Here is a 19,765-nt window from a genome sequence, read left to right as displayed (position 1 = left end):
ACATGCATGCTCCAGTTTTCACGCAAACGTTTCAAGACTAGGTGAAAAATCGATATGGAAAAAACACATTTCCAATTCACACGTGTATAATACAAACTTGTACATGTGTGAAATACATCAAAATTAAGCTCCCACCAAATAATAAGATCCCACCCAGGTCAAGTTTAGTTTTTATAAATGTAAACTTTTAATATAATTATTATAATAATTATTATTATATTAATTAAACGCCAAAAATTTGAATTAAAATGATCTGTTTACAGGTCCACAACATTTTGCAATAGTTTTTTTTTTATTCGGAAAATGTCAGACACAGCAAATGTCGAAGTTAAAGTTATCAAATTTGGCAACACTTCCAGAGACTTTTGATCAAGTTCGCCATTGCTATTTCCTTTACAAACTGCCATGGCCTAATTCCAATACTTTTTGTCAGCATAAAAGATGAATGATGGGTGTTTTTCAAGCAAAGTTTTAATACCTATTCATGTGCGCACAGTTTCGGGACAGGTCTGATTTATAACTGTAAACATGTTACTTTGATAACACTGTAGCTTATGATTGTCAGCCCAACATCCTTTTTTACTGTAGTTTAGTGTCTGGTGAATGTCTGTTTAAATGTCACACCACGTTTTATTCTTTATCAAGTTAAATATATATTTAATGGCGACTGTTGCGCCTCACCTTCTTATTCATTACTTTAGTTTAACACCAGCTGTCATGTGTATTTCATGCTTTTATTGAGGTTAACCTGGTCAAAGGAATGTAGCATGAGTACTGGCAGTGAGGATTTGTTTTGTTTCTTTCCTCTTTTTAGCAAAGTAGCCTTAGTTAAAATCCTTCATTGCCATATACAGGCAAGAGAACAATGCCTCGGATTCCTAGGAAACATATCAGAAAAACACTTTTTCCCTGTGATTATATTGTTTGCTGGTGATGGGAATTTCATTATTGTTATGCTCATACAGTGAGTGACTTTTTTTTCAGCATACATATTTATTTTCAAAGATTGGTTAACGTTATGAAAATTCTCCTTGTCTCGTCCAGGTCTTGGTTTCAGTATAGCAGGGGGAGTGGGGAACCAGCACATCCCAGGGGACAACAGCATCTACGTCACCAAAATCATCGAAGGAGGAGCTGCGCACAAAGACGGGAGGCTACAGATAGGAGACAAGCTTCTGGCTGTAAGATCACTATTTCCATTTCCATCGTTCTTCATTCCACTCATTTAGTTACATGGTCATTATTACAGATACATCAATGAGTAACTAATTAAGTACCTCAGAGCCTTTGCATTAAGGCTTCACCATTTCCATGAGACAGGATTGGTGGTGAGGGTTTTTTGACACATTTGTGTTTTTTATGTTACTGGTACTGTGGTGTGTTTCCATATTTGAGTGTGCACCTCCCTGTAAAATAACGTTCATATGATATGTTTTGAGGGTGCACCTTTAAAGTGGAAATCTGCACATGCCTCGTTTTTTTTTTTTTTTTACTTCTGAATTAATTCAATGTTCCCCTTTATTTTTGAAGAATATAACTTAGAAATGCCTCATGAACTTTAGTTCAACTGCCATCAGAACCTGAAGTATAAGCTTAAGCCCTGCTCCATTCGGACCCTACAGACAATTTTGTGAGAAGAGTTTTTTGAGATGTCTCATGGTATGACAAACACCGCTCTAGCTCTCACCTTTTATCACAGATGTGGAAGTGCGACATCAGCGGATGTGTTTGGATTGAGACGTATCTAATGCAACAATGGTTAAAACTATAATGTTAATATCATTAATGCTCAGTTCTTACATCCATTGCGTTGTCTATGAATTTGAGTGGTTACATTTCTCCAGCTCTATCCCTCAGCTTTTTACCAAAACGGGTAGGGAGTTCGCTTCATTTCAACTGCTGATTGCCGCATTAACTGTGTTTTACAAATGTGTACATTCACGTTTGATCTCACATCAATAAGTGTAAACTTGTCCGAGTGGTCCATACAACGAGTGTGTATATCTGTCTCTGTGCAGGTGAACAGTGCTTGCCTTGAGGAGGTGAGCCACGAACACGCTGTGACTGCCTTGAAAAACACCCCCGACGTGGTCTACTTGAAAGTAGCAAAACCCAACAGTGTCTTCATGAATGACAGTTTCGCCCCGCCTGACATCACCAACTGTGAGTTTCCACTTTGTGAGTTTCCACTGTCTTTCCCCTTTGTGAATTTCTACTTTGACTTTCCACTGCGAGTTTACACTTAGTGAGTACATCTCCTTTGTGAGTTTCCACATTTGATGATAAATTATTATGAGGGTCGTCCACCTCACTCCTCAGGTGAAACCTCTGCCTCAATATATACATTATCCTGCTGCCTACAGAATGTTATTCTAAAACAACTTAACCTTGTGAGTAGGAATTGGTACTGTAATCTGAGGGTTATTCCAATTCCCTCATATTTAAGTGAATCTCTGACTTAATGTCAACAAAAAATGGAAATAGCCAATAGCCTGTGTCAGAGAAAAGTTTGAACAAAAATCCCTGTAGTGACATTAACAGCTATTCCCCTAATCACATATTGTGGGGGGATAAGGAGTCCCCAAACGATCAAAAAACAATTTGCGACAATGATGAAATGTGGAAAAGAGAATAGCAGCACCCTGTCGTTTTCCCCAGTACAGGGTCAGTAGGAGAAAGTGTGTCAGATGGCTGACACCCAATGGGAAGCGGTGGCTACAGCACCAGGCACCATATTGATTGGAACTGCTGGCTAGCGGCAGAGCCAGCGGGGGCACTAACAACCCACTAGAAGAGAGGGCTCAAACTCATATCGATTGGACACATCTGAACAAACCACCCCCTCACAGGACAACTCACACCCCCCCACATGCCCCCTGCAGCCATCAGGCCAGGGCCTAGCAAAGTGATTTTCTGAGTATTGACTATGACAATTCCATGTCAATTCTATCAATCCGGGAGTTTCATTGATATTCCAATTTAGAAATTGATGGAAAAAGAAATAAGAAAAATAACTGGCTCTTTAGTTCTGGAACTGAAATTCATAATTTAATTCATTTCCTGAAATCAGTTTAATTGGAATTGAATTGAGCCCCGTCTTTTTTAACCCATACATCCTTCAGTATTCTTTGAATGGCTTGTTTCAAAGTCAAAATCGAGGTGACACCCTACAATCCCTTCAGTGCAAATAAGTGTTAGAGGACTACTTCGGTTTGCTTCTGAATGTTTGATTGTGATCCAAGGACAGAATGTGAATCCAATGTCAGATTACCGCTGGATTCAGTGTTGTGACACAAGGGCAGTTTGAACTACTTGAGACAGAAGATTTAACATTGGTGGTTGGATCAGAGTCCGTCTAAAGGTAGACCAAAACCATGTGGCAATTTAGTGAAGAAAGTGACCTTGCACTTGCACCTTTCACTTAGCTAGTATTGCTTCAGTAGACATCTAGCTGTGTATAATGTAAGCCGTCTCAAAGTGATCAAAAGCACAGCATGGTTAATCATCTTCTGTAGCAAAAGCACTGTTGCCTCAAAAGATTAGCCAAAGACGCCTATGATAAGACCGTCAGCACCATCACCAAGTTGATTTGGAATCAGTGACTGCATCCATCTTGGTGCTCCGCTCTCTAAAAAGCCTTCTAACTAGAGCCTAACTGACCCATCCAATACTATCATAGATTCCCACTGACAAGGATTCTGTAATGTTGTATGCGTCCCAAAAATCACCCTGTTCCCTATATAGTGCAGTACTATTGACTAAGTCCCATGGGGCCCTGGTCATTAGAAGTGCACTATATACGGAATATGGTGCCATTTGGGATGCTATTGCTGTCATGAAGCACAGGCTTAGAGGCGTGAAGGGCAAACAGCTTAATGAAATCATGGACGCTAGCATCACGTGGTCACCGCTGCTTTCTCCATCCCCACCCCCCACACTAATCCAGACGGCAATACACTAATGCAGAGGACAGGAGGGGAGAGATATGTATAATGATGTCCTGCCAGGACGCGTGGTGTAAGATCTGAGCCGGAGTTAATGAATGAGAAATAATTATGTTTAGTGTCGCACAGTAGCTCAATCATGGGAGGCTTTAGGAAAAAGGGGAAATAATTGTGCGGATGGGCCCTATGGTGCGCTACCGCATTCCCTCATCCTCTTGTTCCTTGTTATCATAAGCACAGATTCTGCTGATTGGATCAGAGAAGAGGAGGGTGGGTGGGGGACACACAAATTAAGTGGTCATCGAAGCGAGGGTTTATTTCCTGTTTCCTTTGAGAAAGAACGACAGTATATGCCTTGCAGTGTTCAATCGCTGTCTGTGTATTGAGGCCTACTGAATATTTGATATGAAGGGAAAGAACAAAACGTTGATTATGTCTACTGTTAGTGGGTCTTTGTTTTACCCAGTATTTCAATGAAAAATATGACTTCATGTAAGTAATTTTGTCACTAGATAGATTTTTATTAATGCATAATTCTCAATTCGGGCCTTTGCGCTTTAAACCCTCAAGGGATTTGGCAGAATTAGCACAGCACTTATCTATAATATTTTTTGGTGTTGATAATGAAACCTATCACAAAGTCAGTATTACACTTGTTCATGTCTTCATTCTGTTACGATGTACTACATGACCGAAAGTATGTGGACACCTGCTCGTCGAAGCCCTCTCTTCTATTGGGTAACACTTTGTGACACCCAGCTTCATAACATGTTATGACACGGTCATAACCATGTCAGAGTATGTCATAACAGCTTGCATAACTTGTCATAAACTGTTTTAATATGGTCATAACACTGTCATGACCCATATATTTAGACCTGTTGTGACATATATTGTGTTGTTTTATGGCTGTTTATGACACATTTGTCAACCTACCACACAAGGGAAAACATTCCATTACAACATAGCCTACGTGTCAACAGAATGTTTGTTTTATGTTTTATTTAACAAATTATAATTTCCCATTTTAGCCAATTCAATTGCGGTCATTCTGTCGCTGATTTTTCAGTCATTCTGTTGCGGATTTTGTAAAAGTGTATTTTCTACAAGTAACAACAACAAAAAACGGACTAAATTGTTCATTTCAACAACATGGATTTAAGAAACAAACTTTCAAACGAAGAGGAAACTTCTTGACATGGAGCAAAGTCATTTGAATAAATGTGGGTTTTGACACTTCTGTAGGTTTCATAACCAGCCATAAAATAACACAATATACAGTGCATTCTGAAAGTATTCAGACCCCTTCTCTTTTTCCACATTTTGTTACGTTTCAGCCTTGTTCTAAAATGTATAAAAATATTTTATTCCTTATCAAGCTACACACAAATGTTTGCTAATTTATTAAAAATAAAATAAACATTCCTTATTTACATAATTATTCATACCCTTGCTTTGAAACTCAAAATTGAGCTCAGGTGCCTCCTGTTTCCATTGGTCATTCTTCTTCACATATGTTTCTTCAACTTGATTGGAGTCCACCTCGGGTTAAATTCAATTGATTGGACATGATTTGTAAAAGCAGACACCTGTTGAGAGTGCATGTCAGCACAAAAACCAAGCCTTGAGGTTGAAGGAATTGACCGTAGAGCTCTGAAACAGGATTGTGTTGGGGCACAGGGCTGGGGAAGAGTACTAAAACATTTCTGCAGCATTGAAGATCACAGTGGCCTCCACCATTCTTAAATGGAAGAAGTTTGGAACCACCAACACTCTTCCTAGAGCTGGCTGCCCGGCCAAATGGAGAAATCGGGGGAGAAGGGCCTTGGTCAGGGAGAACCCAATGACCTGATAGTCACTCTGGGGCGGCAGCGTAGCCTAGTGGTTAGAGCGTTGGACTAGTAACCGGAAGGTTGCGAGTTCAAACCCCCGAGCTGACAAGGTACAGATACCCCGAGCTGACAAGGTATCTGTCGTTCTGCCCCTGAACAGGCAGTTAACCCACTGTTCCCAGGCCGTCATTGAAAATAAGAATATGTTCTTAACTGACTTGCCTGGTTAAATAAAGGTAAAATAAAAAAATAAAAAACTCTGACAGAGCTCCAGAGTTGCTGTGGAGATGCGAGAAACATCCAGAAGGACAACAATCTCTGCAGCAGTCCACCAATGAGGCCTTTATGGTAGAGTGGCCAGACGGAAGCCACTCCTCAGTGAAAGTCAATTGGCAGCCCGCTTGGAGTTTGCCGAAAGGCACCTAAAGGTCTCTGACCATGAGAAACCAGATTATTTGGTCTGATGCAGATTATCTGATGCAGATTATTTGGTCTGATTTGGTCTGATGCAACCAAGATTGAATTAGTGACCCGCGACATATGCCTAGTTTCCTGAAACAGGTCTCAAATGGTTTCATAGGTAGAGCAACAATGTTAGCATCTCAGTTCAGTTAGAGGCTTTAGCTGTGCAAGAGGTTAAGAGCATGGTCTGGCCTCCTGACTTTGATGACATGACAAACTTGCTAGCAGGCGGTCATGAGAGAGATGACATACAGTGCCTTCAGAAAGTATTCACACCCCTTGACCTTTTCCACATTTGTGTTACAACCTGAATTTAAAATTGATTACATTTAGATTTTGTCACTGATCTACACACATTACCCCATAATACCCCGAAGTGGAATAAATTATTAGAAATGAATACAAAATAAAGCTGAAATGTCTTGAGTCAATAAGTAAGCCCCTTTGTTTTGTTTTAACAAGTCACAAGGAGTTGCATGGACTAACCCTGTATGCAATAATGGTGTTTAACATGATTTTTGAATGACTACCCCATCTCTGTACCCCACACATACAATTATCTGTAATGTCCCTCAGTAGAGCAGTGAATTTCAAGCACACATTCAATGACAAAAACCAGGGAGGTTTTCCAATGCCTCGCAAAGAAGGGCACCAGTTGATAAATGGGTCAAAAAAAGCAGACATTTGAATATCCCTTTAATCATTGGTGAAGTTACTTTGGATGGTGTATCAATACACCCATTCACTACAGATACAGGCGCCCTTCCTAACTTAGTTGCTGGAGAGGAAGGAAACCACTCAGGGATTTCACCATAAGGCAAATGGTACCTTTAGACCAGTTCGATTTTAATGGCTGTGATAGGAGAAAACTGAGCATCGATCAACAACATTGTAGTTACTCCACAATACTAACTTAATTGACAGAATGAAAAGGAAGCCTGTACAGAATCCAAATATTCCAAAACACCCATCCTGTTTACAAAAAGGCACTAACTTTTTGTCCTGAATAAAAAGTGTTATGTTTGGGGCAAATCCAATTCAACACATTACTGAGTACCACTTTCCATATTTTCAAGCATAGTGGTGGCTGCATCATGTTATGGGTGTGCTTGTAATCGTTAAGGACGGTGGAGTTTTTCAGGATAAAAGAGAAACGAAATAGAGCTAAGCACAGGAAAACCTGGTTATCTGCATTCCACCAGACACTGGGAGATAAATTCACCTTTCAGCAGAACAATAACCTAAAGCACGAGGCCAAATCTACACTGGAGTTGCTTACCAAAAACACAGTGAATGTTCCTGAGTGGGCGAGTTACAGTTTTGACTTTAAATCTACTTGAAAATATATGGCAAGACCTGAAAATGGTTTTCTACCAATGATCAACAACCAATTTGACAGAGCTTGAAGATTTTTTTAAAGAATAATAGGCAAATGTTGCACAATCCGGGTGTGGACAAATCTTAGAGAATATATATTAGTGTTACATTTCTGATGTAATAAAAAAAAGTTTTACAAATATTTTGCCTGCCCCTAAACAGCTGTTTGTCATAGTAGGTGAAGACAGAGATGAGCTGTAAAGTGTCTTCACATTAAATACAATCAAATGTATTGGTCACGTACACTTATTTAGCAATGTTATTGCAAGTAGCGCAATTGTGCAGTGCAGTAGTATCTTCACAATTCAACACAAATACACACCAATCTAAAAGTAAAAGAATGGATTTAAGAAATATATAAATATTAGGACGAGCAATGTCAGTGGCATTGAATAAAATACAGTAGAATACAGTATATACATATGAAATGTGTAAAGCAGTGTGTAAACATTAGTAAAGTGACCAGTGATTCCATGTCTATGTACATAGGGCTGTGGACTCTAAGGTGCAAGGTTGAGTAACCAGGTGGTAGCCGGATAGTGATGGATATTTAACAGTCTGATGGCCTTGAGATAGAAGCTGTTTTTCAGTCTCTCGGTCCCAGCTTTGATACACCTGTACTGACCTCGCCTTCTGAATGATAACTGGGTGAACAGGCCGTGGCTCGGGTGGTTGATGTCCTTGATGTTTTTTGGCATTCCTAGCCACACAGTCATGGGTGATCAGGGAGTACAGTAGGGTTCTGAGCACGCACCCTGTGGGGCCCTTGTGCTGAGGATCAGCGTAGTGGAAGTGTTGTAACCTACCTTCAGGACCCAGTCACCTTCCAGGACCCAGTTGCAAAGGGCAGGGTCAGTCTGGGAGCAAGACATCGGTGTCCACGACATGGCTTGTTTTCCCTTTGTAAACCGTGATTGTCTGTAGACCCTGCCACATACGTTGAATTGCCATTGATTTGCAAAATTTTACAAAAGACTCCACTATGCAAGTATCCATTTCAATAGAAAGTCACTGCAACAGCTGTTTTAGAGAACTCTGATCTGTGTGCCAGAGTGCAGAATAACTGATGAATTTACGAATGCTCAACACCGTTTGAATATGATCGGTGTCAGTAAATGTCATCAAAAAAGCATATTTCAATTGTTGCCAGGAGCACAGTTAGTCACCAACGCTCTGGACAACATGAAAACAGCCTAACCAGCTCTTCTAGGGCAAGTAAAATGGTCAGTTTTGGTGGGGGCTAAAGTTTAAGATAATTCTTATGGCATTGCACACGGTTAGTGTGAACCAGAGTGACTTGACACAACAATGGGCCAAGCAACGGAAACGACACAGGACGTCTTATTTAATGAAAGGGGTTGCAGTCTGCCGTGAAGCATTCATCTAAGTATACGGGTAAGAGTCAAGCTACAGTTTCAGTTATTATACGTTTTGAATTTTGTCAGCTTACTGTTAGCTAGCTAGCTGACATTAGATGGCTGGCTTGCTAACCACCCAGCTAACATTATGTTTATGATGTATGTAGTAATGTTATCTCAAAATGCCATTTCGCATTGCTAGTTATAGCCTAATGTTAGCTAGCTAACTAGCTAACGTTGAACCTATTTGGTTAACTTTAGCTAGCTATGATAATCGGTTTGTATTCTATTCTAGTACTCTATGGATTAGGATTATGATTCATTGTTTAGATAGCTACATGTCTAAACAAAAGACCCCAAGTTAAAGCTTACTGTTAGCTAACTATCTGACATTAGATGGCTGGCTCGCTAGCTAACATTACGTTTATGATCTGTGTGTAGTAATGTTTTTTCAGAATGCCATTTCGCATTGCTAGTTATATCCTAATTTTAGCTAGCAAACTATTTGGTTAACTTTAGCTGTCTATGACAATCGGCTTGTACTCTATGGATTAAGATTATGGTTCATTGTTTAGCTAGCATGTCTAAACAAGACTCCATTTCGTCAGATGACCCATCAAGTTAGCCAGGTGTGTCTGATGGTGATTACGGCGATCTATATATAATAATGCCAAAATATTTGTATCTGGAATTTGTCTTTCAGCATCAGTAGAACACGCTTGACTCTCCTCCACCAGTCACACAAGGAGAGTGGTCTAAGGCTTCCCATCAAAAAGAGAGCTAGCCCAAGCAAGCACAGGTTACACCTGAATCAGGACTTGCAGCGAGTGGTGAACTTCATCAACAACTACGCAGAGGATAATGCAATAGTATTACCAGGATGCCACCCAGGACATGAACACTTTGGTGGAAAGCTGCTGCCATCCCATTGTGACAAAAGCAGCAGTTTTGCGTCTCCACAAGGAATCGATGACAACTCTTGGTAGGTAAACACGTTTTGATTATTTAATTGACCAATGTGATTGGCACTACTTTTATTGATCCTCATATTATTTCTGTATTTTCCAGAGGTACGTGTAGACGGGCTATGTGTTATCATTTTAACTTCCAGTTTCCAAGATGATGTTTCGGTATGCAGTGCTGCTGCTCTGCACATTTGTAAGTAAGTGAAACTTACCTGATAATGATGCATTAAAAAATGCATCAACGTTTTACATTACATTTTCTTTTCATTAACTTACCTTGATGTTATTTTGTTGTTTGCAGGTGCACTATCCTTCTGACCCTATGCAGCAAAGTCACATCTATGTGTGGCTTGTTTGAGGTCTGCTGTGAAGGAATACCACAACAAGTCAACCACTTGATTGATGAAGGCATGTCATCAAGCAAAGGCAGCAGCGCAGTTATCAACTACATGCACCAGTTCTTCACCAACAAAGGATTTGGGGAAACGTGTGGACCTGAATTGTGATAACTGCATATAACGGCCTCATCTATCACTGATATCTATCACTGTATATTATTTTCTTTATATTGACACTATCTGTTTCTGATTTTGCTACTATGCAAGTAACCATTTGGCTGTACCGTGTACACCTTCTGTAGAGACCCATCCACGTAGCAATATGTGGATGAGATTTATTGCATTTCTTTCACATGACCCCTCAATTTAGACAGGTGTGTCTGGGTAAGTGTCATCTTATATTTGTATCTGGACACTTTCTGTTTACCTGGAATTGTTCCTTATTGTAGGCTTCTACTTTTACCACTTTTAGTCTTAATGTTACTACACTACTCGGTGTTTAGCACATGACCTCACATGTGAATCGCTAAACAGATGGGTGACGCTGGCTTAAGAGGGTGAAGAAATGGTGCATGAATGTGTTTAGACAAAGGAGAGCTCTCCAGTAGGTACCAAAACATTCAAATGCCATTTTCTCAAAAGTGACTATTGAAGTTTATCAACTTTAAAAGCAAAACTACTTTCCCATTGTTCCTCAAATGCAGTGTATGATGCAGTGCTATCCAAAATTATTAATTCCCCCTTGGCTTTTTTCCTATTGTGTTGCATTACAACTGTAATTTTTACATAGATTTTTATTTGGATTTTGTATACCTGACGTACACAAAATAGTCCAATTTGGTGAAGTGAAATGAAAAAAAAAAAACGTATTTAAAAAATAAAATTAAAAAAGGGAAAAGTGGTCAGACTATAAATGTGCTGCAGATGACAGTCCCCCCAGTTCTCTCTTTGCTGAAGCCCTGAGTGCACGTTTCAGTTCACTGATTTTTTCAGATGTCCAGTAGGAATAGGAGAACAATCATTTTGAGGAGGAGGTATCTGTGAACAGTGATCGTGAGGACAGGAAGCCAGCCATCATCCTGGACTACAACCACAACAAAGGAGGTGTGGACAAACTGAACAAAGTGATTGGAACTTACAGCTGCAGGAGCATGACTGCCAGCTGGCCCCTGGTCATCTTCCATAACATCATTGATGTGTCCACTTACAATGTCTTCGTGATATAGAACAAGATCAACCCTACCTGGATGCCTGACCAGCGAACCAAGAGGAGGATGTTCCTGGAGCAGCTGGGAAAGGTACTTGTAACAACACACATTCAAAGAAGGGAGCGCCTCCCCTTCACAACAGCCTCTGCAGCTCTTGTGAAAGCTGTTCAGGGGGCTGAATCTTTTCCTGATCCACCTGAGGCTGCAGCTGGGTCAGGCAAGAGGAGGAGATGCCAATTATGTCCCCCAAAGAAGGACTGTAAACAAATACTATGTGCTTGTACATGTGAGAAATGCGCGCACACATACTGTCCTAATCTGCTAATTAGAGTTGATTGATTTATGGTCGTCACGTTTTGTTTTGTATCTTATGTTATTTTATTCTTATTTGTTGTTGTTTTACACACCTTATTGATATGGGGAATGGTTAAACAAATGGGAGAAGACTAGTATTTTGTAGTTGAATTCCTTATTGTACTGTATATAAGAATATATCACTATCTTGCCAAAAAAAGTTGAAGACTGTTATTGTTTCCCTTCATTAAAATGCATTCAAAACTACTTCTGCATAGTTCTGCTACTTTCTTAGGCTATACAAGTGTTGCCTCTTGCTAAAAAATATATGTTTACATCTATGCAGTACCTTTAATAATAATATGTATCACAAATCCGACTGTGATTGGGAGTCCCATAGGGCGGCGCACAATTGGCCCAGCATTTCTCTCCCTCTAAAAACAGAAATAAATGTTTTTGCCTTTATTTCCGATTACAATCGCTCAGTTTTTTGTTTTTTGGAAATACAAAATATATCCAAAATATCATTATATATTATCAAGTTGATGACACCTACATAAAGCTGAGTGACTCACTCATTCATGGCTTTGGATCAAAATAAATAAGTACCAACTTTCTTTCTGATAGTCTTTAATAAAGAAATGTTTTGGTTATCCTGACCTGGATGGGGCCTCCCCTGTGGTGCAGCTGTCTAAATGCAAAATTACAGAAAATTATGTCATGGCAAGAGAAAAATCGTAGAAAAAAATATTCAAAGTGGGGGGAAAAAAAGTTTTTACTGGCCTACTTTCTGATAGGCTAATTGACATCATTTGAGTCAATTGGAGGTGTACCAGTGGATGTATCTCAAGGCCTACTTTGAAACTCAGTACCTCTTTGCTTGACATCATGGGAAAATCAAAAGAAATCAGCCAAGAAAAAAAATTGTAGACCTCCACAAGTCTGGTTCATCCTTGGGAGCAATTTCCAAACGTCTGAAGGTAGCACATTCATCTGTACAAACAATAGTACGCAAGTATAAACACCATGGGACCACAGCCGTCATCCCGCTCAGGAAGGAGACTCGTTCTGTCTCCTAGAGATGAATGTACGTTGGTGCGATAAGTGCAAATCAATCCCAGAACAACAGCAAAGGACCTTGTGAAGATTTTGGAGGAAACAGGTACAAAAGTATCTATATCCACTGTAAAACGAGTCCTATATCAACAAAAACTGACATGCCACTCAAGGAAGAAGCCACTGCTCCAAAACCTCCATACAAAAGCCAGACTACGGTTTGCAACTGCACATGGGGACAAAGATCGTACTTTTTGGAGAAATGTCCTTTGGTCTGATGAAACAAAAATAGAACTGTTTGGCCATAATGACCATTGTTCTGTTTGGAGGAAAAAGGGGGAGGCTTGCAAGCTGAAGAACACCATCCCAACCATGAAGCTCGGGGGTGGCAGCATCATGTTGTGGGGGTGCTTTGCTGCAGTAAGTACTGGTGCACTTCACAAAATAAATGGCATCGTGAGGTAGGAAAATGATGTGGATATATTAAAGCAACATCTCCAGACGTCAGTCAGGAAGTTTAAGCTTGGTCGCAAATGGGTCTTCCAAATGGACAATGACCCCAAGCATACTTCCAAAGTTGTGGCAAATGGCTGAAGGACAACAAAGTCAAGGTATTGGAGTGGCCATCACAAAGCCCTGACATCAATCCCATAGAAAATGTGTGGGCAGAACTGAAAAGAGGTGTGCGAGCAAGGAGGCCTACAAACCTGACTCAGTTACACCAGCTCTGTCAGGAGGAATGGGCCAAAATTCACCCAACTTTTGTGGGACGCTTGTGGAAGGCTACCCGAAAGACAATGCTACCAAATACTAATTGAGAGTATGTAAACTTCTGACACACTGGGAATGTGATGAAATAAATAAAAGCTGAAATAAATAATTATCTCGTGTTATTCTGACATTTCACATTCTTAAAATAAAGTGGTGATCCTAACTGACCTAAAACAGGGATTTTTTACTAGGATTACATTTAAAGGGACAAGGTGTATGTAAACTTCCTACTTCAGCTGTACTATGTTCTTACAAAAAAAATCTAAATTCTCTATTACAGCCACTATTGAAGGCTATCTAATGCTTCTCAAAAATGTCCTCTGGTGGTCAAACTAGCACTAACTAGCATTAACGGTACCAGTGGTTTGCATTTAAATAACGTGCCATATAATTCTGCCTTACCACGGAAGCTGTCCTGCAGTACGAACCACTGTACTACAGGCAATGTGTTGATAGAACTTTGGTAATGTTTCCTCAAATTTGCTTTGTTGAAATCCTCAGCTACAAAATGTCCAGTGTAGTTCCTTAAGGGCCGTTGTGGTATCAGCTTGAGTTGGAATATACACGGCTGTGACTTTAACCGAAGATAATTTATCCAACACGGTTGGCATTCTAGGTCGTGTGAACAAAACTACTTGAATTCCTGTACGTTATCACAATAACACCATGAGTAGTTAATCATGAAACATGCAACTCTGCCTTCTTACTGGAGAGTTCTTTATTCCTGTCTGTGCAATGTATTGAGAACCCAGCTGGCTGTATGGACAGGGACAGTATATCCGGAGAGAGCCATGATTCCGTGAAACAGTATGTTACAGTGCCTTATGTCTCTGGAAGGAGATCCTCGCTCTGAGCTCGTCTACTTTATTGTCCAGGGACTGAACCTTGGCGAGTAATATACTCTGAAGCAGTGGATGGTGTTCGCCTCCTCAGTCGGACTAGAAGTCCACTCTGAATACCTATTCTCCGCCGGTGGGGTCTTGCCGCAGCCTCTGTGATAAGTTAAATTGCCCTGGGGGCGGGTACGAACAAAGGATCCAATTCGGGAAAGTCTTATTTCTGGCCGTAATGCTGGTGAGTTACCGCTGCTCTGATATCCAGCAGTTTTCTCCGGCTGTATGTAATAACACAAGAAAAAAACATTCTGGGCTAATAATTCAAGAAATAACACACAAAAAACGAAATACTGCAAAGTTGCTTAGGAGCTAGAAGCAGAGCTGCCAAGTCTGTCTGCGCCATTTTGGAGCACAGCTCATTCCAGTTCAGAGAATTGAAGCTCTGTGCATATTGTCAGTATAAAGTGCAGTTTGCCAGTACTACAGAGACATTGACTATGGTAGTACCAGTTTCAAGTATAGCTGCTTTTTAGGCATTAGGATGCTTGGAGATGAAACTATGAAAAATCAAGTGTCCTAGCAATGAGAATTTGAGAGCAAAAAGCTAATATTTATTTTTTAAATTGTAGTGGTAAAAAACCTTTGATTATTCATAATTGTTTGTTTATTTTATAAAGTGTGTGGTATTTTTTTATACATTTTTTATCCGTTTTTGATATGGAACCTTGTATTGTACTGTGAAACTGCTTGAGGTGTTAATTCCATTTGTCAACCACCTTTTTAGCTTGTCCTTTAATCCATGATGCCTTTGTTTTATGGTCTTTGATAACATTTGATCTATTTTGTTGAAATTATCGTTTTTTAATTTATTGTTTTAAGTGTGTTCAATTTAATATTGGAACATTAATTGATTGTATGAATATAGATTCCATGAACTTTATAATTATTATTTATTTTTTAATGTATGAACTAGGTTATATGCCTGTTGAGCTGATCTGGGGTGTGATATGAAGAAAATAGACAAGGTGTTAGAGGCATGTGTACAGATCCTTGACCTTCCGGAACTGACTGGTCAAGCTTTGTTTTTAATTCTGACTTCTCTGTACTGAGCTTCTACTTCTGATCATTAAAGATATTCTGACTTGCAAGTACACACTCGGAAACAGGCCATTTTACCAGTGGTGGAAAAAGTACTCATTAGTCATACTTGAGTAAAAGGAAAGATACCTTAATAGAAAATGACTCAAGTAAAAGTGAGTCACCCAGTAAATACTGCTTGAGTAAAAGTCTAAAAGTATTTGGTTTTAAATATACTTAAGTATCAAAAGTAAATGGAATAGCTAAAAATGTACTTCAGAACCGAAAGTAAACGTATAAATTATTTCAAATTCCTTATATTAAACCAGACTGCCCAATTCTTTTTATTTTTATTGATGATAGCCAGGGCCACACCAACACTCAGACATAATTTACAAACAAAGCATTTGTGTTTAGTGAGTCTGCCAGATCAGAGGCAGTAGGGATGAGCAGGGACGTTCTCTTGAAGTGTGTGAATTGGACAATTTTCTTGTCAAAATGTAACAAATACTTTTGTGTCAGGGATAATAAATGGAGTAAAATGTAGATTATTTTCTTTAATGTAGTGAATTACAAGTTGCCAAAAATAAAAATAGTGAAGTACAGATACCCCAAAACCTACTTTAAAGTATTTTTACTTACTTACTTTACACCACTGCATTTTACACAGTGTTACAGTTGGTTGTTTTCAGGCACATGCACACACTGTCCCCTTCCCAGATGTCGGATCTGGGTTGCATTACCGAATGACCCCCCTCAAGGTCTTGCCTCACACAATCACATCAGTAACAGTAGCCTCAATGCACAGAGAGACAGAGGTGAGTGAGAGATGCCGAGACAGGAGCCTCATTCACCCACTGCATTCGGCACAGAGTGGGATTGTATGTGGTGATATACTGTTTCACAGACATATCTTAGAAAACGCTATCAGCATCCGGGGCCTTGTTCGGAGGTGGACAAATACCCTGTCGGTCGGCTTTTCTCTTCCGGCAGTGCACTAGGTAATTACCTCACTGTATTTGGTTGGTGTTGGTGGAGTTTAGGTTTCTTGTTAGCTACTCCATCTGAGCTGGTTTTCTTTTCTCTCTATCAGCCTACTCCCAACACATGGAGAACCATATCAGCCCTCCCAGCTACCTGGGCCAGCCCCTTCCCCCTGAGGCCCCGTCAGGACACTACTCGCCAACCCCCAAGAGCATGCTGGGAGAAGAAGTCACCAGGTAAGGCTAATTCGGTGCCTCCCCATTCTGAGTGTGTGTGCATTCAAGTTTTTTGCTGTCGCTCAGTAGTGTATGATGAAGGGATAGAGAGGGCTGGAATGTTCGGATGATTGAAGGATGGATGATCAATGGGGTATGGAAGGTGGATTGATGGAGGGAGGGAGACAATAAGGAGGAAGGTTGGAGGAAGTGTGCGGCTAAACTCTAACCATAAACTTAACTAAACCCCTAACCCTAGTCATGACCAATTAGGTAATTCAACATGGGTTTTCTAGTCAGTCATACCTCTTTAGTTTTCCTTGTGGGGGAATGGGTGACAGGGAGTCCCTGAGCGTTTGCTACCCTTTTTTCCCCTCCTGGTACCATCCCCTCGGATAGACCGAAGCCAGTCTGACAGGACAAGGATTTATTGAAAATGTCTACAAGGCCAGCCGGCCAAAAGCTGCAGTCGCGTGCCACATTCCCCCGGCGAGTTCTGTCTCCTCCCTATCTCCCCACACTCTCTCTAGCTTTCTCCCTCCATCGCTTTCACTAGCTCACCATTCCTCTCTCGCTAGCTCTCTCTCTCTCGCTAACCAAGTTTCCATCCAGTTTTTATGCGAGTAAAGTCATAAAACAAATAATCACGACAGCTGTGATAGAAACAAAGGTTCGGTACCATTTTATAAATGCAGACGATTTGTTCGTTCAATGTGGTGGGATCTTTTTGTGTCTGTAAATTAATAATGCTCGAAATAGCGGTGGAAACGCCTTGATGCGCAAAATATTGATATAATATCCATCATATTGAAGTAAACTTGGAGTAACATGATGATATGGTGTATACAGTGGTTGCTCAACTAAAAGTTTTGCAATTATGCTGTGGGACTTAGAGGTAATTTGTGGTTTAGTACTTTACCCTGCGTCACTACTTAATTGCTCCAGACCAGCGCAAGGAGGAGTTAGACCACTGATTATGCTTTTGGGTCCCAAGGCTGCTACTGTCTCTATAACTGACAATGAATGGGTGACACAAACCAAATAGAAACGGATAATTGTGCACTTAGTCTACAATTAGGGTGTGGAAATGTTAGTATTATTATGCCCTTACTATAGTACTCTAGCCAGCTCCCGACCGGTCATGTTGAAACAGCACCCGAGTGGAGCAGCGGTCTAAGACACTGCATCGGAGTGCAAATTGCTTTGCTACAGATACTGGTTCGATACCCGTGCCGGCCGTGACCGGGAGATACATGAGGCAACGGTGGGATTTTGGTTTCTCTCCTTCTAAAAACGGAAATAAATAAATAAAACTGGCTTTATTTACAAATTAGTAAGACTCTCTCACCCCATGTTCAAGAATGGCATTTTTCTCCCTCGCTTTAGGTTATTTGAATACTAAATAATGTCCAAAATATTGTTATTTTTTAAACAAAGCAATTATTATTCTTATTAATTAATTTAGAGTTATATAAAAGCCCCATATATATATTCTCACAGATCAGATATGCCCTAACAAAAATGCCCCTTAGATATTCATTTAGAATCCTCCAATCCTCTAAATCTAATTGGCTGAGAGTCACGTCATTGAAGTGTCTGACGCACGCTCCCAACAGAGTTACCTCTCGTTCCAGTGCTTTTCTTCAGACATAGGAATTCTCCGGTTGGAACATAATTGATGTTTCATGTTAGAAACATCCTAACGATTGATTCCATATATCGTTTTACTTGTTTCTACGACCTGTAACAGAACATTTCGAGTTTGTCTGGACGAAGTGCTCGCACCTCATGAAGATGAATTAGTGGGCTGAACACGCGGCTATTTGGACATAAATGATGGACTTTATGGAACAAATTAGTCATTTATTGTCGAACTGGGATTCCTGGGAGTGCCTTCTGATGAAGATCATCAAAGGTAAGTGAATATTTATGGTGTTATTTCTAACTTCTGTTGACTCCAAAATAGCGTATATTTCTCTGGCTGGATTGGGCTCTGAGCGCCGTTCTCAGATGATTCTTTTTCCGTAAAGTTTTTTTTTTTTTAAATCTGACACAGCGGTTGCATTAAGGAGAAGTCTATCTTTAATTCTGTGAAAAACTGTTGTATCTTTTATCAATGTTTATTATGAGTATTTCTGCAAAATCACCGGATGTTTTGGAATCAAAACATTACTGCACGTAAGGCGCCAATGTAAACTGAGATTTTTGGATATAAATATGCACATTATCGAACAAAACATACATGTATTGTGTAACATGAGTGTCATCTGATGAAGATCATCAAAGGTTAGAGATTAATTTGATCTATTTCTGCTTTTTGTGACTCCTATCTTTGGCTGGAAAAAATTGCTGTTTTTTTTACTAGGCTATGACAGGTTTTCCTACTTACAAAGCATGTGGAGGTCTGTAATTTTTTATCTTAGGTACACTTCAACTGTGAGAGACGGAATCTAAAACAAATTCCGGAAAATCACATTGTATGATTTTTAAGTAATTCATTTGCATTTTATTGCATGACATAAGTATTTGATACATCAGAAAAGCAGAACTTAATATTTGGTACAGAGATCACATGTTTCCTGTAGTTCTTGACCAGGTTTGCACACACTGCAGCAGGGATTTTGGCCCACTCCTCCATACAGACCTTCTCCAGATCCTTCAGGTTTTGGTGCTGTCGCTGGGCAATACGGAATTTCAGCTCCCTCCAAAGATGTTCTATTGGGTTCAGGTCTGGAGACTAGCTAGGCCACTCCAGGACCTTGAGATGCTTCTTACGGAGCCACTTCTTAGTTGCCCTGGCTGTGTGTTTTGGGTCGATGTCATGCTGGAAGACCCAGCCACGACCCATCTCCAAAGCTCTTGCTGAGGGAAGGAGGTTGTTGGCCAAGATCTCGCGATACATGGCCCCATCCATCCTCCCCTCAATACGGTACAGTCGTCCTGGCCACTTTGCAGAAAAGCATCCCCAAAGAATGATGTTTCCACCGCCATGCTTCACGGTTGGGATGGTGTTCTTTGAGACTGTGGTCCCAGCTCTCTTCAGGTCAT

The 19,765-nt window shown here is 40.2% G+C and overlaps 1 protein-coding gene across 30 annotated transcripts in view; it reads left to right on the top strand.

Moving 5' to 3' along the window:
* Positions 1-19,765, top strand: part of dlg1b (discs large MAGUK scaffold protein 1b) — a 234,999-nt gene that overhangs the window by 157,126 nt on the left and 58,108 nt on the right. For 14 of the 30 annotated variants that reach the window (XM_052477160.1, XM_052477168.1, XM_035800367.2 and 11 more), the window contains 3 exons: positions 1,045-1,181; positions 2,019-2,178; positions 16,612-16,738. In XM_052477160.1, the coding sequence (XP_052333120.1) occupies positions 1,045-1,181; positions 2,019-2,178; positions 16,612-16,738 (424 nt within the window). Of the gene's footprint in view, positions 1-1,044; positions 1,182-2,018; positions 2,179-9,718; positions 9,956-10,041; positions 10,136-10,239; positions 11,575-16,611; positions 16,739-19,765 lie in introns of those variants that run through there. The other 16 variants (XM_052477181.1, XM_052477179.1, XM_052477178.1 and 13 more) reach the window with 4 other exon arrangements.

This window comes from Oncorhynchus keta, chromosome 23 (assembly GCF_023373465.1).
Source record: "Oncorhynchus keta strain PuntledgeMale-10-30-2019 chromosome 23, Oket_V2, whole genome shotgun sequence".
Classification (NCBI taxonomy): Eukaryota; Metazoa; Chordata; class Actinopteri; order Salmoniformes; family Salmonidae; genus Oncorhynchus; species Oncorhynchus keta.
This window is presented reverse-complemented; position numbering and strand designations above follow the sequence as displayed.